At 44.2% G+C, this 23,331-nt stretch overlaps 1 protein-coding gene across 2 annotated transcripts in view; it reads left to right on the plus strand.

The window, feature by feature from the left end:
* The window catches only part of LOC147008703 (uncharacterized), a 71,275-nt gene extending 54,091 nt beyond the window's left edge, over positions 1 to 17,184 (plus strand). The window contains exons 1-4 of one of the 2 annotated variants that reach the window (XM_085864273.1): positions 7,096 to 7,343; positions 9,849 to 10,082; positions 14,525 to 14,849; positions 16,512 to 17,184. In XM_085864273.1, coding sequence (XP_085720399.1) covers positions 7,277 to 7,343; positions 9,849 to 10,082; positions 14,525 to 14,849; positions 16,512 to 16,641 — 756 coding nt within the window. In that variant the 5' untranslated portion in view covers positions 7,096 to 7,276 and the 3' untranslated portion in view covers positions 16,642 to 17,184. Of the gene's footprint in view, positions 1 to 7,095; positions 7,344 to 9,848; positions 10,083 to 14,524; positions 14,850 to 16,511 lie in introns of those variants that run through there. The other variant, XM_085864274.1, reaches the window with a different exon arrangement.
* The last annotated feature ends 6,147 nt before the right edge of the window (positions 17,185 to 23,331 follow it).

The following is a 23,331-nucleotide window of genomic DNA, read 5'->3' on the forward strand; positions in this document are numbered from 1 at the left end:
GCATTTATTTTCAAAATATAATTTCGTGCTCGCGTGCCAAAATGCCGAGTCACTTTTAACCAAACTGCGCAGTTCGAGCTGCGCAGTCGAGCTGCGCAGTAGAACTGCGCAGTAGTCTTCAGTCATAACTGAACATTGAGAACTTGTGGTATTATTTCTCGCAGAGATGACCGTCACTCCCGCATGGGGGTGATTTTATTTAAATATGCTTTCTGCGTTGAGGATCGGACATTGTCCGGACTAAATAAGTGTCGAAAGCTGGAGTGAAATCTAAAAATTTAAAGAAATAACGAGTGTTATAACTAAGCCGAGAAACCTGTTTACTTTAAGCAAGCAAGTCTATGGTCCCTGCTTCTCCATATAGACACAAGAAAATGTGAGATTTCCAAAGCATTAAACTTATCTTTTTCTTTTGTTTGGACAATTTTATTGAGTAAACAAATGATTTAGGAATGCGCCAAAATTAACCATTTTAATTGAGCTGGATGAATAATGCATTCACTACTTCACTTGGCGCCCTGCCCCCCAGAGGAACGACCTATCCATAGCATCTACCAGATCTATGTCTATATTTTCGGAGGTTTCGCTAGGTGCTCGACAGGGAATCAAAGCAAATCTGGTTTAAAAAAAAACGGACGTATTAAAAAAAATGCCATAATGTTTGCACGAACCGTGAACTGATGCACCATGTGATGCATGCACAAGCGAGCAGGCAATGTGGGGGGGTTTTCTGCAATGTTTATTTCATGGGCGATTGAACTTTCCAATGTCTCCAGGGTTGTTCTGCCTTAAGCTGCAACTCTTTTGTGGATAAAGTCCTTTTATATCATTAATTCATTTTATTTCATTAAGTGCTGCGTGCGTGGTGAAGCCGGGCTTCAAAGTTAAGGGGATCCTTTATGGTATGCAGAGACAGACTGGCCAACCGTTCCTTTTCAAGCATTGAACTGGAGTGCTTACATAAGTGCCTAAGCCACTTGACGAGCGCCCATTATCGATAGCGGTACCTCACTCCATCATTCTGAGTGAATCCTTTTCTCTCTACAGACACTTTTGCCACGCTACAACATTCATAGTGAGTGGTTTGTGCTCTGTCACCCTGAGTGAGTGGTTCGTACTCCATCACCCTGAGCGAGTGGTTCATGCTCCGTCACCCTGAGCAAGTAGTTCATGAAATAAAGCCCAATTTCCAAGCCGCTTGCTATATTGACGTGTTTTTTAAATTACTGAGCTAAATTTTTTCCATCCATCAAGTGCAGCTGTTTAGAAAGAATAATGTTTGGAACATATCCCTGAAACTTCTACATAAATGCAACGGTGTTTTTCTTGGATGTTTCCAGGCAGGGTTTGGCTCCAGACATGTCCGAGCAGTTTGTCTCCAGCCAGCTTGGCTCTGGACATGTCCGGATCGTGCTCATCTCTGGATGCATCTGGGTGGTAATTAACGCTCCCCTGCACGTCTGCCTTCCCTTCTTCTCTCCTCACACTGTCTTCCCTTCCCCCACCCCTCCTCGCCCCCCCTCCTTCTCTTACCTCTCTCCCTGCTCTCTCACACCACCCCTCTCTCCCTCTTCCCCCCTCCTATTTTCTCCCTCCCCCCTTTAGTATTCCCATCAGCGAAGTGACGGGTATTTTCTAGTGTATGTACATATATATATATATATATATATATATATATATATATATATATATATATATATATATTATTATTATTATTATTACGGCCACGGGTACCGAGAGTATTATGAGGCGGTTAATCCCCGTTTCTCCTCAGAAGAGCCGGACCTGGGGCCACCGCCCACAATTATCTTTGTGGTACGGTGGGTTGCTTTACAACCATGAATGCCAATCAGTTAACAACTAGTTCCAGTGTCCACCATCTAATTTTGCCATTTAACTCGAGGTCACATGGCTTCCTGAACAGGGAGCGCACCCTCGGCAATGCACCAATCTTATCTTGATTAGATCTTAATTAGGGTGGCTGAGCATTTAGCGCTGGTGCATGTTGACTCTGACAGGTTAATTAGTTTGGTAATTACATTCCAGTCTATCTAGGTTCAGGCAATGCTGGATCAATGGAAGGAAAGGACAAGCATGGACAGGTTGAAACGTCAACAAGGAATTTATTAATCAGGAAAAAATAAATAAATTGAAGAACTTTTTATTTATTTGTGGTGAAAATAGATAAATTCAAATCACTCAAAATAATCTCAAGCAAATATAAAATTGAACAGACATTGATAGAAAAAAAATAGACAAAGAGCAGATGCTTATTACGATGCCTTAACGATTAAACACGAGACAAGGGAACCCAGCAGATCATTCAGAGGGGGAGAGAAACCCGGTCTCGGCTTACCAAGGTAGAAGTTATCGTGCATCAAATAAAATGTCCCAAAATGTGTGAGCGTGTCTTGATTAGTTGCCGGCGCCCTGCCTTGCCATGCACCCACCCGCAAACAGGCTTTAACACCAATCCACATCAGGTCGTCACCCCCAGCAAACAGGGACGCCAATAATGAGGTACGCCAAGAGCAGGTCTCGAGCAGAACCAGCAGGAACGATCCGACCATCACCCACCGTCAGGAGCCACCATGAGCCACAACCAACGGATAGCTGTAAGGAGCTGTAAGGAGCTGTAAGGAACTGTGAGGTGCTGAGGCTGTCACTAACTCACCAACCAACTGTCTGTCACCAGCTCACCAACCAACTGTCTGCCACCAGCTCACCAACCGATTGTCTGTCGCCAGCTCACCATCCGTATGTCTGTCACCAGCTCACCAACCGTATATCTGTCACCAGCTCACCAACCGACTGTCTGTCGCCAGTTCACCAACCGTCTGACTGGAGCTGAAAATAACCGTCACCCAGCTGTCACAAACTCTCAAGAAAAACGCTCCTCCCATCCTTTTTATAGGCGACTCATCTGGGCAGAGCCTCAAGCAGACTTCAGCCATATCCACCTTCCATGTTGGCACATCGTTGCACGTGACTAACCGTCAACCTCACGATCATTCCTTCCTCGCTCAGCCCGACACGAACAAGAGCGAGCCAGCATCTATAAAGCTGCCAAACGGGGTGTCAAACGTCGATGGAAAAAGGTGGACATCCACGTCGGTGAAAGAGATGGGTGTCGAATGTCAATGAAAGATAGGTGGGTGAGGTAAATGATTCATAGCCATATTTGACCGTCAGAATAACTGCTCAAGAAAAACCCACAGTGTGCTCATCAAATGTCCTGTAAGTCCAAGGTGTAAATAACGGCTAACTCGCATGCATGAATGTGTCTGTCGTAAAGAAAAAAGGCCATCCCATCAGAAAGGGAATCCAATAAATACCCTTCTCAACACATCAAAGTTAGAATCCCACCAAACATGGGGATGGGTCTATCCTGAACATGCATTTAGGGAAATAACTGTCTGAGGACCTAAATGTTTGCATGCATGAGACAGATCTGATTCTGAAATCCATAAATATATATATATATATATATATATATATATATATATATATATATATATATATATATATATATATATATATATATATATATATATATATATATATATATATAATATATAAACAGAATGTAAAAGTGGGATTGCACCAAGGATCGACTCTGAGCCCTTTCCTGTTTGCAATGGTGATGGACAGGTTGATGGACGAGATCAGACTGGAGTCCCTATGGACTATGATGTTCGCGGATGACATCATGATCTGTAGGGAGAGTAGGGGGCAGGCTGAGGGGAGCCTCGAGAGGTGGAGGTACGCACTGGAGAGAAGGGGAATGATAGTCAGTCGGAGTAAGACGGAGTACATGTGCGTAAATGAGAGGGAGGGTGGTGGTATGGTGCGGTTGCAAGGAGTTGAGGTGGGGAAGGTGGATGGGTTTAAATACTTGGGATCAACTGTCCAAAGTAACGGAGAGTGTGGGAGAGAAGTGAAAAAGAAAGTTCAGGCAGGATGGAGTGGGTGGAGAAGAGTTGCAGGAGTGATTTGTGACAGAAGGGTAGCTGCAAGAGTGAAGGGGAAAGTATATAAGACGGTAGTGAGACCAGCTATGTTGTATGGTTTGGAGGCGGTGGCACTAACAAAAAGACAGGAAGCGGAGCTGGGGGTGGCAGAGTTAAAGATGCTGCGATTCTCGTTGGGAGTGATGAGGATGGACAGGATAAGGAATGAGTATATTAGAGGGACAGCTAATATACTGGTAGGACGGTTTGGAGACAAAGTGAGAGAGGCAAGATTGAGATGGTTTGGACATGTGCTCAGGAGGGAAGCGGAGTATATCGGGAGAAGGATGTTGAAGATGGAGCCGCCAGGCAGGAGGAGAAGAGGAAGGCCAAAGAAGAGGTTCATGGATACGGTGAGGGCAGACATGCGGGTGGTTGGAGTGTCAATGGAAGATGTGGAGGATAGAGCGAAATGGAGATGGTTGATCCGCTGTGGCGACCCCTAACGGGAGCAAGCCGAAAGAAAAAGAAGAAGATATATATATAGTTAGAATCAACCAACCAACCAATATATATATATATATATATATATATATATATATATATATATATATATATATATATATATATATATATATATATATATATATATATATATATATATATATATATACACACATATACACACATATACACACATATACACACATATACATATATATTGTTGCAGTTCTGCAAAACCACATGCCTCGAAGGCAATGGCACCCTACAAACAGTGATCCCCAGGTAGTTATTTCTTTAGTATTCGTGCAGTCAGACCATTCCCTCATGTCTAATTGGTTTATGGGATGGGGTGCGTTGCCTGGGTCTCATAGCGAGGTATAATTATATCTCTGTCTTCCATTCAATCCTGATTTTCACTCCAACCCTTTCCTTTTATCTACGATACAAATCGAAGCAGGCACCGCACTCAGGTAGCCACCCGATGCGTGACTCACCAGAAACACTGTACAGGATGCGCATGACATGCCCTTTCCTTCAAATCTGCATGCCGATTTACAATGGCGTCTCACCTTGCTCCACCTTCGTTCCCCAGAAGCTCACCACCTGGACCATCAACATCTCCTGCACACAGGAAAAATCACCCGTGCCTCCATGCCCCTCCCCATCAATGCAATTTCCCACCACACTGGCATGCTGTGCGGCCCAGGCCACTTGGACCATGTGGCACGGGGACGGGCCAAGCATGTTAACAACACCAACCGCAGCTCGCTGGGGGTGCACCAAATGGGCATGCGGGACCAACACAACCCTCGTCCAGTCGCCAGAACATGGCCTGGCAGTTCGGTGTAGGGCTCCAGGCCGTGTCACGCCAAATGTGCAAATGAGGCTGCTTCCGGCCTCAGGAGCCTGGCAGGGTGGGGGGGGGTGGGATCCAATGGAAGGGCACGATTCGGATGACGACACGTTGCTTCGGGTCATCGCCCCACCCTTCACCCAGTGCTTATAAAAGGCAGATCACGAAGCCATCTGCCCTCTCCTCCGTCCGTGTGTCTCTCTCTCTCTCTCTCTCTCTCTCTCTCTCTCTCTCTCTCTCTCTCTCTCTCTCTCTCTCTCTCTCTCTCTCTCTCTCTCTCTCTCTCTCTCTCTCTCTCTCTCTCTCTCTCTCTCTCTCTCTCTCTCTCTCTCTCTCTCTCTCTCTCTCTCTCTCTCTCTCTCTCTCTCTCTCTCTCTCTCTCTCCCGCTCTCTCTCTCTCTCTGCACTTCCTCGCCTGCTTGCCTCATACTCGTCTCCGCCTGTTTGCCTCACCCACTACTTCACGTCTCTGCTCCGCCCTCTCTTCACTGCATCTCATTGTCTGGCTGTCGCCGCATCAACACTCGGGGTTGGTGTGTGACAGACGTTCTTCTGGAACAGTGCGGAGCACATGTTTCCATGAGTCTCGGCAAAGTGATTAAGCAGGAGATAACGCGCCGACTCTTAAGGTGGGATCGTTCAAATGGAGCGTCCCCCAAAGCATATTGTGTTGCGTTGGTCGGCTGACCACGCCAGGTATTGAGAGGCCGTTAGTGCTCTTCTGCTCTACTTCCTCATCTTCATTGGGTGTGTGTGTGTGTGTGTGTGTGTGTGTGTGTGTGTGTGTGTGTGTGTGTGTGTGTGTGTGTGTGTGTGTGTGTGTGTGTGATGGTACCTATCGTAGCATAAATTAAGATTGTTCGAAGATATAACGGGATAAGTCTGCTCTGCATCTACTTTTGTAAATTGCTTGCCTTTTGTCACACCCCACAAATTCCTTGCTATCCCTGCTGTACATCATAATAAACCCATTCACTGTGCCACGTACCTTTCCTCGCCTGATTGTAAATGAATGTTTTGTGTAGAAATGTTCCCAGCTCGTTTTCATCTTTTCCTTCATTGGTCCAGCATGCTCCATATCTGAGCTTCGCTGTGACGTTATCCCCTAACAATCTGTTTTTCTTACCAGTATGCCCTTGGCAGTTACGCTCGGCTGCATCTGGTCCAGGAAGGTGATCCGGTTTGAACAAGGCGGACCGAGGGCATGTTCCCCGGAAATTAGATCACGTGGCCATTTTAGGTAACCGGTTTACATTTGATGGAGGACCCTCGGTCACGAGGTTTTTTAGATATTGGCGTTCACGGTCGATTAGCGAGCCGCCGTGTCACGGAGTTATCCGTGTGCGACGGCCTGCGATTCCGGAGAGTCTTGTGGGAACCCGAGGTAGCTCTTCCCCACCCCCTACCCCATGGTCTTCTCGCCCTGACCCGCAACAATATATACGTGTGTGTGTGTGTGTGTGTGTGTGTGTGTGTGTGTGTGTGTGTGTGTGTGTGTGTGTGTGTCGCAGAAGTACCAAGTTGAGCAATGGTATTGGCACAAAATCGCGGACACTTTTGTACCGATACAAGGTGTATGCAGTGTGTTTTCCCCTCCGAGATAACTTGGCCAAAACGAGTTCCCTTGCAGGTGCAACATCTCCAATGAAACCGTTTTATGGACCGAATAACACGCATGGGATATTTGAACCCAGCCACGTGGGTGTGTTTGCTTACCTTGCGTTCGATAGTTTCAAGTTGACGTTGCAAACATAAGTGAAATTAATTCTTCCCCGTACGTTTCACAAAATGCACAGTTTGCGTTGTGATGGGCAAGTCCTCTGCGCCAAATGAACGTTTATTCATTTCGAATTGGATAAGTGTGATCACCGTTCGTATTTAATCAGACATTTTCATCATCACTTTCCTCCCCAACCTACGGAAACTCCCGGATAATATAGGAGGGTATAAATAACAAAGGGAACCCTTTATGACAATGGATAAAGTTCTACTTCCACTCGTTATCCATTGTGTTGTTACCTTCCCGACAGTAAACGGTAAGTGGTTTTTTTTTTAATCGAAATAGCTTTGATAGATAATTCTATTTCAAAAAACTGTTTTGTAAGTCATTTTTTTGGTTGCTGTTTATTCTATTTGTGTGTTCCACTGGTTTTTTTTTATGACACCGATCTCTGAGCTGGTGTTGTATCATTTTCATGATGTTTACCACGTCGAAAACTACGGATCGAAAGTTTTGAATGTCCTCTAAAAGTTTTCGCTCACACTTTGACTGCTCAAATGTGTCCCGCCTCATGTGGGTTCGATTCCCGACCCGACTATAAAGTGTCGGTTTTATGCTTCGCGGCCACAAAATACACCGTTCCTCGGATGGACGTAAAACCGGGTGTCCCGTCTGCCGGTTGGTGAACCTCAGATTTAAGAGTGTGTGAGTTCGCACCGACACCATGAACAAATCCCAAATTCCCATCACCTTGAACTGTCAATCGAACGTCAGGGCCTGGCCAGCCGGTTCGTGAAAGACTTGTGCCAAAAAACGTTCCACAAGGAGACGGGAATAATTTGGACGGTTAAAGAAGAGTCGCAGTCGACTTGTTTTACTTTTTAAACTTTTTAATTTGTTAAACGTAATTTTAATATTATAATAATAATTCCGTTTGGAGAAGCAGCAGCAAATGCTCAGTGAGACACGGGGGGTGAAAATTGGGAGGAAGGCGGATAATTGCTGGGATTTGGTGTAGGAGAGTTCTATTTACGACGAGCTCTGCCAGGTAATTTTTGTCTACCATTATATGGTAGATAATGGGCCGGTTACTTTGAGCGGTTGTACCAGGCTGATCCCCCAACTGTCGAGTTGGACGTCAAGGGTGTTACAATCCCTGTTGCTGACCCTCGAATCAACTGTGGTCCACCCACGCTTGTGGAAACACGGGCTGCGGTGAACCAGTTGAAACAGGGCAAAGCTCCAGGGATCTGTGGCATCCATGCTGAACTTCTCAAGGCTGGTGGTAATGCTGCACTCGTGTCGTTGCATGCAGTTTTGTGCTCTGCCTGGAACACAGGCATCATCCCAACTGACTGGAAGAGGGGCCTTGTTGTCCCTCTCTGGAAAGGGAAGGGTGATCGCCAAGACTGCAACAACTACCGAGGGGTGACGCTGCTCTCAGTGCCGAGCAAGGTCTTTGCTCGGATAATTCTCGATAGGGTTCGCCACCATCTGCTTGAGCACCAGCGTCCAGAGCACTCAGGCTTTACACCAAAGAGGTCAACGATTGACCGTATCCTTGCACTTCGTGTCCTCACCGAACACAGACGAGAGTTTCGGCAGGGGCTGCTTGCAGCCTATGTTGATCTCTGTAAAGCGTTCGATTCAGTGAATCGGGATGTCCTCTGGAGGATTCTTGGTCTTCGTGGGGTGCCACCAAAACTGATCGATCTGATGTCTGAACTCTACTCTGGTACTGAGAGTGCTGTGAAGTGTGGTGGTACCATCTCTGACTTATTTCCAGTTGTTACTGGAGTTCTTCAGGGATGTGTACTTGCCCCCACACTTTTCAGCACTTGTATGGACTGGATTCTAGGGAGGATGTCGGAGAGATCAAGTTGCGGTGCGTCATTTGGGAATGTCAAGATCTCGGACCTTGACTTTGCAGATGATGCAGTCATCTTTGCGGAGACTTTAGATATCCTCTTGGGGGCCCTCGAGGTGCTGAATGAGGAGTCGGAGCCGTTGGGATTACGGGTTTCTTGGGTCAAAACTAAGATACAGGCTTTCGGTGACATCTTGGATGCTGCTGTCCTGTCTGTGTCTGTTTGTGGTGAGGATGTTGAGGTCGTGGAGAGATTCACTTACCTTGGCAGTGATATTCATGTCTCTGCTGGCTGCGAGTCAGAGGTCAATAGACGTCTGGGTCGGGCCTGGGGAGTCATGGATTCACTGGATCATGGGGTGTGGCGCTGCCGGTACCTGTGCGGGAGGACGATAGTCCGAGTCTTCAGGTCCTTGGTACTTCCAGTCTTGCTCTATGGGTGCGAGACTTGGACTCTGACCAAGGATCTGAGACGGAGACTTAATTCCTTTGGTACCAGGTCTCTTCGGAGAATCCTTGGCTATCGCTGGTCGGATTTTGTGTCCGACGAGCGGTTGCTGAGAGAGACTCGGATGAGATTTGTTACCTGCATAGTCCGTGAGCGTCAGTTGCGGCTGTATGGACATGTGGCTCGTTTTCCTGACTCTGATCCTGCTCACCAGATTCTCTCAGCGAGGGAGTCTCATGAGTGGAGGAGGCCAGTGGGTCGACCACGTGCCTCATGGTTGCAACAGGTTGACCATCATCTCAAGGAGATGGGGATGGGCCTGGCATCTGCCTGGGGGATGGCCAGACGGAGGCCCCTGGAGTACCGGCGGAAAGTGGACGCAGCGACGTGCTGTTCTGGCACATGCTCCCATACCTGACCTGACCTGACCATTATATTATGAAATGTAAATATCAATAAAATAAGATGACATTTCTTTAACATGTTTACCCCCCCCCCCCCCAAAGCACTTGTATGCAGCTCAGAGGTAGGCAGTGACTTCAGCATGGTAGATGCAGATGGGGGACAGATTTTTACCATCAAAACGGATAACTCCGTCCACCGTTGGTGCAACTTCAAGTGGCTGCCAGTCGAAGGCACGATAAAGTACGTGAACGTGAATGGCTCTGTGATCTTTGGGTTGCGTGTGGACGGGACAATCATGAGATACCTTGGTGGCACATGGATCACAGCATCTCCCGGTATGACCCTTAAAACGCTTTGCTCTTCAAGGCCTATTGTTTATGGATGCAATAAATGTACACAATCTGTACTAGGGTCGTCCCAAAAGTTCTGTCACCCCGCTTGTTGTAAACTTTGAATGTGAAAGCTCTCTGTAATGACAAATTTACCTGTTTACCCTATTAATACCCCGGAGTAAAAAGCGGGGTGAAGCAATTGGTTCACTTTGTCTGTCTATGATGTATGAGTGAGGAACAATTTCATTTCAATTGGATGTTATATTTTGAACGTGAATCGTAACGAGATTTGGAACACGACCTGCAGTTTCGCAGTCCTCTAGTTCTGAATGTAGCAACTTGTACGGAGTCTCGCCCCAATTGCGCGTGCGCACCGAGGAGGAAGGCAATTTTTCGCTCTGTCTACCTGTCCGGCAGTGAAACAAAATTGAAAATCATTCCTAACATGAAACCTATTGTTTTTAAAGACGTCATAAAGGACACAAACAACAGGCACGAATAACTAATTTAATGTGTTAAATAAGGTGGTGCAAAAGACACTGCGTCAACAGTGGGTAAACTTTACAAACGGGTAAATTTATGACACGAATAAAGTTTACCAACGGTGTGGTGTCTCTTGTGTGCTCGTATAAGAGTAGTGAGAGAACCTTTGGGATGGCCCACATAGTAAATGTTAACGCCTCTGTGCATGTGCAGTATCTTCCTCTTTTTCTTTCTTGTGCAGCACATGGCTGGCGGTAGCTTCATTTACTGGTGGTGCAGTTGGCCGCTAATGCATTGCCCCTTGTAGATTAAGAGCAGGAATCAGTCATTTATTCAGGGCACCACCAATAACTCGCCGACTCTTCCCAAAGGGACACCGTGGAATCTTTAACGTCCGCCAACTATTGCTGGCAGATGGATTCCAGCTCCATGTCCTTCTGATGAATGGCACATACACTCATCATTGATGTATCACCCTGCCTGCGAAACAACAGCATGCCAGGTTGAAGCTGAGCCGAGATTCAAACTCAGGCGAGACAGCCCATGTACATACCTCTGCGCTATCTTGCCTGCCGTGCAGTATCTGATGCATTGTATCAACTTCGCACACGTTTCCAACACCTGTAAACTGGAGAAACAGCGTGGTGAATTTGCACCTGTGTTTAGAATGGATGCATGTCCATGTGCGAATGCTAAAATCAATCGATGAATCTCCAACACAAATTTGTGTTTCTACCTTTGCTCATAACGGTGAAACAAAAAGGTTCCATCTGAGCCAGGAGTGCTTACTACCTGTACCACGGCATATGATACATAAAATAAAAATTATTCAACTTATTGTGACTTTTATACAGGACATGCCTGTCGGCTGTCTCGACACAGACCTAAGGTAGAGTCCTTTTGTGTTGGCTCTTTTGATGTTCCCATCAGAGCACTTCAATCATGCTGCTTGGGTCCCAGGTCAAAACATGTTTGTGGCAGAGTTCTGAATTTACATACATTCAAAGTTTATGAAACTCTCTTAATCACCAAAGTGTCATCTCACTCTCACTCACAAAGACTCATCTCAATGATCTACTCAAATATGGACAAATCCCGCTGGCACGAGACCTCCAGCCAACCTGCTTTTATAGCCGTTTTAACCGAATTATAGACATTTTCACATTTTTCACCATAACTTGACCACGGTTTGTCCAATCAGAACGAAATTGCCCTCTCTAGGCAACCTAGAGCAAGGCGCATTTACGCTTTATTTATATCATACCCCTCCGAGTTACCGGTCAAGGTCTGACACCACTCGGAGTACGAAATCACCATTTAGGTTTTTCTCACTTTTTTGCCATTGGGACTTTCGGAATCAAATTTTGCATCAATAATGGGAATAAAAATTATGCAGGATTGACACAATTTGTTTGACCCAGGAAACCCTTAATCCCAGTGGCTCCGACTCCTCATTCAGCACCGTGAGGGCCCCCAAAAGGATATCCAGAGTCTCCGCAAAGATGACTGCATCATTTGCAAAATCAAGGTCAGAGATCTTGACATTCCCAAATGATGCACCACAGCTTGATCTCTCCGACATCCTCCCCAGAATGGATGGTCAGCAATAGGGATAGTAACACTCCTGACATCCAACTCAACAGCTGGTGGATCAGCCTGGAACAGCCGCTCAAAGTAACTGGCCCAGCGGGCCTTCACTTCGGACTCCTCTGTCAAGAGCACAACACCCTCTGCCCTAACTGCAATGTACCGAGGGAGGGGCATGGAGGAATGCAATGCACAATTTCCACTATGAGCAGGATGAGAATAACTTCACCACAGGTGTTGCTCTACCCCCTCACAGATTCCTCACACGTAGGCATCCTTGTCCACGCTCAGTGCATGTACAGTTTGATGCCTCAACTCCCTGAACAGCTCAGCTCTGTCATTAACCCTGGCTCTGTGACTCTGGTCAATTGTATCCAGTGTCCGTGGAGAGACAATATTCTTCTTCCCCCGACGGTGAGTTTCAAGACATCCAGCGGAAACATCATGGATGGTGGTCTTGAAAGCCCTCCACAAATCCTCAGGATTCTCCAAAGCTTCCAGAACCTCCAAATCTCCACTCAGCCTGTTTTCAAACTTCTCTACTACCCTGTCATTCTTGAGCTTGCCAACATCTATCCTAGGGATGGTACCATTCTCTTGGATTTAAGCTGAAACTTTAGAGTTGCCACCACAAGCCTCTGGTCCGTAATAAGGATCTGAGCACTCCAGTAGACCCTGCAGTTTGGGATCATCCTCCAGTGATCATCAATTGGCACATTGTCAATCTCCTTTGCCACACCACCAGTGTTGGAATACCAAGTCCAGCGATGAGCCTGTGGGTGCTGAAACCATGAACCGGCCATCCTGTCCATGACTTCTTGCAAAGTAAAGGAACTTAGTGCTATTCTGTTTCACATTTTCAGACCCATGGGGACCACCACATGTCTCACAACCATCCCTATCAGTTACAGTCGATGCATTGAAATCCCCCAAGAGTGGAAGAGTATCTCGCCTGGGGCACTGATCAACGACAGACTTGAGCGTGGCATAATATGTGTCCATCACGGTGAGATCACTTGCTTCAGTCTGAGCAGATCCAGAGAGCAATGAAACGACACCCAAGGAGTGACGGAATCCTAAGTCTCATAATAAGCTCATTGACCGGTGTTTCCTCAATTATTATTGGAACCAGCTTATTGGACACAGCTACAGCAACTCCTTTGGCATGGTAACCATCAGAGCGACCAGACGAACAGTGGATGTAACCACCCGCCATGATCTCGCCGCAATCTGGTGTCCAAACCTCAGCGAGTGCTGCAATACCGATGTTGAAACACTTGAGCTCAGATGATAACAGAGACAGGTGATCGTCCTCTCTTCGGGATAGGACATTCCAGGCACCCACCCGAAGGGACCACCTCTGGTTAACCCACGGAGAACGCCCTCTGGTGGGTGACCCCTCAGCACCACCCTGACACACATTACTGTAATCTGAGCTTGGAAGGTTACCCCATGGTTTCCCTCCTATCATCAGAGAGTGGGCATCCCGAAGGCTTAGCCCCATTGCCATCATCTGGTGAGCTGCCCTGCGAAGGGCAGCTGCACATGACATACTCCCACGGAGTGGGTTTTCAGAATTCTTTGCGTTTTTCTTGTGTTTTGTGGAGCGAAGAGTTTTACAGTGGCCGGAGTGCAAATCCTGTCACCAACCTCCGAAAAGAAAAGTAACCCAACTGCAGGAGGACGTCCGCAGACACAATTGGGCACTAGATACGGATGGCCGTCGGCTCACAAGGAGCTACTCCGCCCTTTGAGGGAGTGGGAACGGGGTGGGGAGGGGCAGTTTTGGAGGAGGGTATGAGATAGGGGAGGATAGAGGGGTCTCTTCATCGGATATGGCTTTTCACATTAAGCCTATGGGCAGTAGTGCTACCAAATGTGGTTTTCGGGACCCATGTCGGCCTTATGTTGAAAATTACCCTTAATAGGTTTTTTGACTGAGGGGATTTGGAATTAGGGGGATCTCTGTAATCTGAAATAGCTTGAGTTATCGCCACCAAACTTGGTAGGGATATTATAGACCCCATGCGGGAGTGGAGTGGGGGGGGGGGTTAATGATGAAAATTTTTTTTAGTTATCAGCTTTAATAAACTAGGCGATGTAAGGGGGTGGAATAGAGGGAAGGGTAGTCTATTTAACTGTTTTAATTGACCATGACCAAACATTGCAAGGAGAGTGTTGACCCCATGGGGAGTAGAATATTAGGGGGCGGATGCAGATTTTGGGAAGGGGGTAACTGGTAGTTGTGTTTGTTGCTATGATAACAGTGGGGACATAGCACGTGGACCCCCCCCCCCCCCCCGCCACAGCGCTTGGCACTTGTTTCCAACATCTTAATAATGGCCTATTTCTTTCCCTCCAACTCCATCCCTCAGTGTTCCAGTGTAACTCCATCAGTGTGAAGACAAAAGACATGATGATCATCGTCGGTTTAGACAACACTGTATACTGTGGTACTTTCTCCGAGGCACACCCGACAAACATCGGCGGAACGAGTCAAAGTCTTTTGCTTCCGCTAGTTGCCTGCGGCCTGCACGATTGCTGGGGCATATCTCAAACAGATACCCTTGTCTACGTCGATACAAACACCTGTACATCTAGTGGTGTATCCTACAGCTTTGGTCATACATTTAAGACTCTGGACGTCGGTGATGACGGCACCGTGTATGCTATCACACACGTGGGAGAACTCTACAAAAGGTGCGTGCGTTTTTGAGTCAAAAAAAACTTATTTATTGAGATAATTGAGCTCATAGTCATCCATTTGTTACGTAATTAGGCGAAATTTGGAATGTTTAAACTGAGAATAAAAAAAAGAAGGAAGAATGGTGTGAGAAAAAGGAAAGGGAGGTTGGGGGATATTGGAGAAGTTGGAAAGGAAGGTTGAGATTTGCTAATAGTAAGAGGAGAGAAGGGGGAAGGAAACAATGTACGTAATAAATAGATTAGACTTTGTAAATTACAATTTTTCGATTTAGGAACACTGGAATATTTTTTGTGTCTCGTATTTTTGTTGTTTTTGCTCTATTTATTTTTATTTATTTATTTTTTTAAAGATTTTAATTATATGAGGGCCATAATACCGTAATTGGAGTGTTTTGATAGATTTCAAATATGAAGATGGAAGTATACACAAGTATTTCATGTGGAAAGTCATTATTTTTCAAGTGGAGAAAAACGTTCCTCATCAAACGTACAAGAACATTTAAAAGAGTAAAGTATGGAGCCAAGCGGGAGGCTAAACATCAGCGGCACAGCATATGAAGCTACCCACAGCCGATGTGCTGTGCACGGAAAAAGATGATGATGAAGAAGAAACAAGCCAGTGTGATGACAGAGTGTCCATTATGTAGGGTTACCATATTTTATTTTTTCATCAAAAACACCCTTTTCAAAAGTTCCCTTTCTGCATACAGCAATCGTATTGGCAGTCTCATTGGGTTTGTTCTTATTATTATTTATATTATTATTTAGTAATATACTGTACCTCTATAAAACACAGTGTGTTTGTGTATCTGTGTATTTGTCTGTCCCCCTTCATAAGGACGGTTTAAGAAGGGCTTTAGAGGCCAATCTTTGAACACGACTGAGTGTTCACTGCAGTCCATTTTTTCAGGCTTAAAAAAAACTCAAAAATATTTTTCATAATCGAGTAATTGCATCTCTTCTATTGGAAATGTAGATGGTGACTTGCAAATCGGGCCGCAAGGGTGGTGTACAGAAACGCTCAAAAAATGCAAGGCGCAGGGAGGTGAAATTCACTGCATATGATGTGCAACACGCACAGAGTAAAACGAGGATAAATTTATGTCCATAGGATGTCTAATAAATAAACAATATATAAGCACACCTGACGCTAGGCCGAGGCTCCAAACTTTGGCACGCTTATGAGGCTGTACTGTCAAAATGAAACTTCCCAGTAGATAAAAAAAATAGTGTCACATTTGTACATGTAGTGTTTTAAAACAACACTTCTTGCGAGAAAACCATATCTTCCAGTCTCCATGAATATTTTGAATAAAATAATTCCAACCCGACATTTTTTATGAGCTTTTAGACTCGTATTATAATAAGAAGCCATGTCACAATATTGGAGATGAATCCAGGGATGTGATCATTACATTCAAGGAAAACTGCCCAAATAGAGCTCACCAAGGTACACTCAGTGGTATCAGTGACAATTTGACCTGTTATAATTGTAGTCACAACTCACAAGGGATATAAACGGAAGTGAGGTACAGTACTCGATAAGAGATATAAATATATAAGATCAAATACTTTCATTGAAAGCCAAAACAGAAAGCACATTACAACAATTTCTGACTCCTCCTACTCTTTTCTCATCCCTTCATGTTGTTGCAGCGTCGGTGTTGGGACCTCTATAACTAGCTGGCAACAGTTGTTGAACAGCAAGCAATTTAACCACATATCTGTCGATGGAGATAAGCTGTGGCTCATCACCCAAAATGGAAAGCTTATGTTTTGTGAATGAAGTCAAGAAAACGATGGCTTTGGGTTACGGTCTGATGGCTAATCATTTGTTAAAAATCCATATTAGTTCAGATGTTGTTTGTGATTTTTCAGATGAAAGTGTCCCATTACATTATCTATTTATTACGTACACAAACGTCAGCATTTCTGAAGTTTGTTCTTCCTTCTTCCCCACTTCCACATTCTCCCCCCCCCAAATCACTCTCTATCCCAAATACTCCATCTATGCCCCTTTCCCTTCCCTCCTCTTTCTCCTATTTCCTCCAAATCTTTTCATTCTCTCCCTTACACTCCAACCTCTCTTATATCATCCTCCATTCTCTTGCTTTTCTCCATTTATTACCAACTTTAGCCCTTCTCCCATAAATATATATTAAACAAAAGATGACTGGTTATATACTTGATGTTTACCTGCTTCCGTGCTTGCTTCTGACCTATGGTCTCAAAATGATTGGTGTTTTATTTTATTTACTATCTTCCTGTTTATTGCATGCTGTGATGTTTAGCATATATTAAAAAATAAAAATGACCGTTTTTACAGCCATTTTTCCCTGCTGTGCAGGGGTTTGGCTTTTTCTTGAGGCAATGTTTTATGGCCGGATGCCCTTCCTGATGCCAACCCTGGTCACCTCTTATGACACACAGGGATATGGTACACCTATTCTAACCGGGGCATACACCGGGACCAGTACACTGGTACTCATTTCGCCAACCTTGGAAGGATGACAGGCTGAGTCAACCCCCTGGTGTTAATTCAGCAGCCAACGGGGCTTGAACTCAGGAACTCAGGACCCTGGGATCCCAAGCCGCCACCCTAACCACTAAGCCAACACCAGGCTTCATGTTTAGCATATATTCCTGTTTAGTATATGTTTAAGTGAAAACCATATCTTCTTTATTTGAAACAAAGAGTTATATGAAGTAGAATATATATATATATATATATATATATATATATATATATATATATATATATATATATATATATATATATATATATATATACATATATATGTATACATATATATGTATATACGTATTTATCGAAAGCTGCACTTTTCGGGTGGGTTGCTGTATGGTCATATTGGTCGAATTGACTTTCCCGAATAATTGATGTGCAGCCACCCCCATCTTCGAAAAGAGTTTGCAATTGTGACCATAAATATACCCATTGATAGTCATAATTTATAGCTCATTAAAATTGATTTTTACAGCTGATATGAATTGTATGGCTATACAGGCAAACACACGAATCCTTCACTCCAAGAAAATAATTAACCAGTGCAAAAAAGAATATATCTCCTTTACTCCTGACAAATACTTTATCATAAAGAGATCTCATCATTCCTGTACCCCATATGCTGCTCTCCTCATGAGACTGCTGATTCTCTCTCCCCAGACTGTGGTGTGTGTTCCTATTTTAGAGAAAACAACCAGCAAATAAGAAATTTCAGGTTGGTCAAAACCTTCTAGATCATTACATCAACTTTCTTCCCTAACACTTCTTGTGACTCTGACATATTGGAATTGCCTACGGGGGGGAGGGAGTGGGGTGGGGAGGGAGTGGGGTGGGGAGGCACCAGCACATATTACTCTTTAAGTTGAAGAGTCTGTCCAATGTTTCCCTCTGTGATAAATATTTGCCCAGCTGTTTCAGAACAATGAATAATGCCTCAAGCATTGCGTTTGGTAATAGTATATGTGTGTGTGTGTGTGTGTATATTTTTATGTATATGTATATATGTATGTATATATATATATATATATATATATATATATATATATATATATATATATATATATATATATATATATATATATATATATATATATCATAGCCAAAAACATGACTTCTATTCCAATGCCATCAGAACATATGCCCACTACTGGGAAGAATGTTTGATGTTGGCTGGAGACTACTGCACTTAAACAACTTAACATCAAAGGATAAATGAGTTTTTGCTTAAGCCAAGAGGGAAGACATTTTGTCCCCACCCCCATCTTGTAAGTGATACCGAAATAGATAAAGATCTGCGTTTAAGCCATTCAAAAAAAAGAGGCCCAGGTACTGTATTTTGAGCAAGGGATTCCTGTTCATTGTAACAGATGGGAAAGTTCAGTTTCGAACAATTTAATTATGATATCCTATTCTTTATCCAATATGTCTATATGAACTTCCGTATGTGCCTTGTGTCAGCAAAGAAAAGGCAATGCAATATGATATCTGATTATGATGTGAATTGAATCAACTATTGAATCAATTTCTTATTTCAGTGCCTTTTCATTTCGAAGCAAAATCTCAAAAGCACTTTCACTACACATGGTAACCCACAACAATCCATGAACTGTAACGTTGTTGAGAATAAAATGTGTGTATACCTTGCATTCAATGCTTGTGGTTACTTTAATATTACTGCAGAAATTGAAGAGCACAAGCATCAAAATAATTCTCAGAACAAGAAGATGTTGATTGTTCAAGACCAACAATTGAAAGCTTCTGTCGTTTGAGGTCCCAAGAAATTACAAGTTGATTTCCAAAATTGTACTGCGTGATTATTGACTTCATCACATGGTGTGTCAGGTCAGTAAGAGATTGAAAAATTAAGGCACTGCCAACTGGTGTAGCTGCAGAGCAGGCAAGGATCAGTTGCGGCTTTTTGACCGGACCATCGAGTGATCTTAATCCGGAATTAGTCCCGTCAATGAGCAACCATCCTTCACACGTATCCACAGTGCCTTGAGAAAGTATTCACACCCCTCAAATTTTTCACACCCCTCGAATTGTTACAGCCTGGATTTAAAATTGATTACATTTACATTTTTTGTCACTGATCTTCACATCATACCCCATAATGACAAAGTGAAAACTTATTTTTAGAATTTTTAAAAAATCAACGACAAATGAAAATCTGAAATGTTTTGCGTCAGTGAGTATTCAACCCCTTTGCTATGACACTCCAAATTGAGCTCGGGTGCATCCAATTTTCTTTGATCCCCAGGTCAAAAAACCAGTAAAGACCAGTAGCTTACTGGTCAACTGGTACCAGTTGAAAACCAGTAGCCAACTGGTACCAGTAAAGCCAGTTGGTTTCTTACTGGTTTTAATATGGAAATTGGAATAGAGTGATATATTACCAGTTGAAATACATGTATTTAACTAACTGGTATCAACTGGGACCAGTACATTGTAACTGGTATCAACTGGGAGACCAGTACATTGCAACTGGTATCAACTGGGACCAGTACATTGCAACTGGTATCAACTGGAACCAGTAAGACTTTAACTGGTACAAATATGAGCTACTGGTTTTTTCAACTGGGAAATTGGAATTCTGACTGAATTTAACTGGTACCAGTTGAAACCAATAGAGACCAGTTAAAGACCAATTAGAACCAATAGAGACCAGTTGAAAATGTGTACTGGTTTTAACTGGTTTTTCGACCTGGGTCATCCTCGAGAAGTCTCGCCAACTTGATTGGAGTCCACCTGTGGCCAATTAAATTGTTTTGGACATGATTTATGAAGAAACACACCTTTCTATTTTAGGTCCCACAGTTGACGGTGCATGTCAGAGCAGAAACTCCACCATGAAATCCAAGGAACTGCCTGTAAAACTCTGAGATAGAACTGTGAGGAGGCATAGATCTGGGGAAGGGTATAAAAAATTATAGAGTGTTGAAAGTTCCCAAGAGCACAAGGAGCTTCATCATTAGGAAATGGAAATAATATGGAACTACCCAGACTCTTCCTCGAGCTGGCCGTCCGACAAAACTGAACAACTGGACAAGAAGGACCTTGGTCAGGGAGTTGACCAAGAACACAACGACTACTCTGACAGAACTAGAGAGTTTTTTGGCTGAGATGGGAAAATCTGCTGGAAACACAATACCCTCTGTAGCACATCTAGGTTTTATGAGAGAGTGGCCAGAAGGAAGTCATTCCTGGGAAAAAGGCACATGACGTGCATAATTGTGCATAAAGTGCATATGCCTGAACTGTGCATAAAGGCATGTGAAAGACTGTGAGAGCATGAGGCAAAAGATTATTTGGTCTGATGAGACAAAAATTGAATTATTTTGCCTGAATACAAAGTGCTACATGTGGTGTAAAACAAGCACATCTCAGCACTCATCCAACACCATCTCTTCTGTGAAACATGGTAGTGACAGCAGCATGTCATGGGGATGCTTTTCAGTGGTAGGGACTGGGAGACTTGTAAAGACAGAGGGAACAATGAATGGAGCCAAATACAGACAAATATTTGAGGAGAACCTGTTTCAGAGTTTGTGTCTGTCACCATTTTTCTCAGTGATGGCTAAATGTATCTTCGTCAAACTTTCAGAGGTTCATCAGTGAGTGCTGGAGAGTGTTTAAAGCCAATTTTTTTTTGGGGGGGGGGGATTTCTGTTTTTTATCGCTCTATCGTGCCTACACTTTTGTAGCCATGTGAAAGGTAATATTAAATGATCCTCGACCCCACTCCTTAATGGCTTTAGGGAAGTGTTTTAGGCACCCACAAAAAAATAGAAAAAATAGTTATTTATTCAAAATGCTAACAAGGATTAGAACAGCACCAAGCAACGTTCAATTCCCTTGCTAGTAGCTATATAAATGCAAGTTGCGCAATTGTGTCTGAATGGGGTGAACATCGTAACCACAACAGATATAATGCTGAATGATACCTCATTTAAGAATTCTTGGCTGACTGCATGCGGAGGTCGACAGACATCGATCAATATTCATGCAATTTCGAGTTATGTGCATTTTTGTGTCTCAGTTGCACACACTGGCAGTGTATAGACTCAGATTCGCTGTTTCACAAACCTACCGAAAGTAAAAAATAATGTAACCACAAGTTATTTGGTCAATTCCTTCCAATGTATAATTACCTTTTTGTAGATTTATTTCATCAAGAATCCTTAGCAGTCTTTACAGTTCGTGACTATGATGAAGACTTGGGATTGGAGGTTTGAGGACTTAAAAAATGGAAGGGGGGGGGAGTATGTGTGTGCGTGTGTGTGTGTGTGTGTGTGTGTGGGGGGGGGAGAAAAGAAGGGATGGAGAGTTTGTAAAGAAATTTTCTTTCTTTTTTACAATGGAGAGCATTATCAACAGCTTTTCGGCACGGCATTGGAATCCATTGGAATCACCAATATCCACAATCATGGCATACTTGGTAATCCATCCATCTATTAGGACCATACCCTGTGCAGAGCATTGGTGCTGCCTAAGCAGTCTTCTTGGCTATTGGGCATAATCCTGGATGGGTCGCCGCTCCGACACAGGATACCAGCATGCTGGAACTCATTTTGCTGACCTCGGAAGGATGACAGGCCGAGTTAACCCCACCTGGTATTAATTCAACAGCTGAGCCGGATTTGAACTCAGGACATGAGGATCCCAAGCCCACCACCTAAACCATTAAGCCAACACTAGGCATATACTTGGTAATGGAGGATTTTTAAAGCAAATTTTTCACTCGACACATCATAGTAGATACTTGGATCTGGATATTCTAGCATCTAACTTGGGGCGCAAGTATGCGTGAGATTCCGTTCGACGTCGTGTGGATGCCTCTAGCACTCCGCTCAATTACAGCCCTCATTGGATGTCCAGCACATGTTTGTGGCCGAACAGCATGACCGATTACCCCGGCACCATGTTACTCTCGGAGATGGATCGCGTGGACGGAGTGCGGAGCGACTGAGACCATTTCCACTGCCAAATCTTTGCATAGCCTGGTGTTGGCTCAGTGGTTAGGGTGGCGGCTTGGGATCCGAGGGTCCTGAGTTCAAGCCTCGTTGCCCCCTGAATTAATACACCAGGGGGTTGACTCAGCCTGCCATCCTTCCGAGGTCGGCAAAATGAGTACCAGCTTGCTGGGATGACCGAGTCATTCAAGTATCCTGCGTCAGAGTGGCGACCTGTCCAGGATTGTGCCCAATAGCCAAGGAGACTGCTTCGGCAGCACCAACGCTCTGTACAGAGTATGGTCCCAATGGACAATCTTTGCATACTGATGAGAGCATATTTTTCTGATAACTCCATCGATTTTCTTGGTTACTCTGTCAGCAATGGCTCTATTAGATCTGCCATGAATACCTTCGGCCCCTTCAGGAGCTGCCACTGCCGCACGACCTGCCATCTCTACATCGGGTAGTAGGCATGTTCTCTTACTATTCGCAATGGATTGTCAAATTGCCTGAGAATATTCATCCACTTATACAAAGTAAAAACTTTCCACTATCAGTTGCTGCTACTGAAGCTTTCAAAACTCTCTAGAGAGATATATAGAGATGGCTGTAGTGATGGCTATAGATGATGATGCTCCTTTCATAGTGGAGGCTGATGCATCTGATCATGCCATCATGGTCACACTCAATCAGTCAAGTCGACTTGTCGCTTGTGTTTTTTAGAGAACTCTTTCAAAATCAGAGCAACGCCATTCTACTGTGGAAAAAGAAGCATACGCCGTTGTTGAAGCTTTCTGAAAACGGAGGCACTACCTTTTGGGGCATCATTTTCAGCTGGTCACAAACCAAAATATGTTGCCTTCATGTTCAATAACATAAAGGCAACAAAATAAAGAATGAAAAGATCACGAGGTGGTGCATTGAACTTTTATGCTACAGCTACGATATCAAGTGTCGGCCAGGTAAGGACAATGTTGCTGCAAATACATTCTCACAT

This window comes from Eptatretus burgeri, chromosome 18, assembly GCF_056783735.1.
Source record: "Eptatretus burgeri isolate ZD-2024b chromosome 18, Ebu_testis_v1, whole genome shotgun sequence".
In the NCBI taxonomy this organism is placed as follows: Eukaryota; Metazoa; Chordata; class Myxini; order Myxiniformes; family Myxinidae; genus Eptatretus; species Eptatretus burgeri.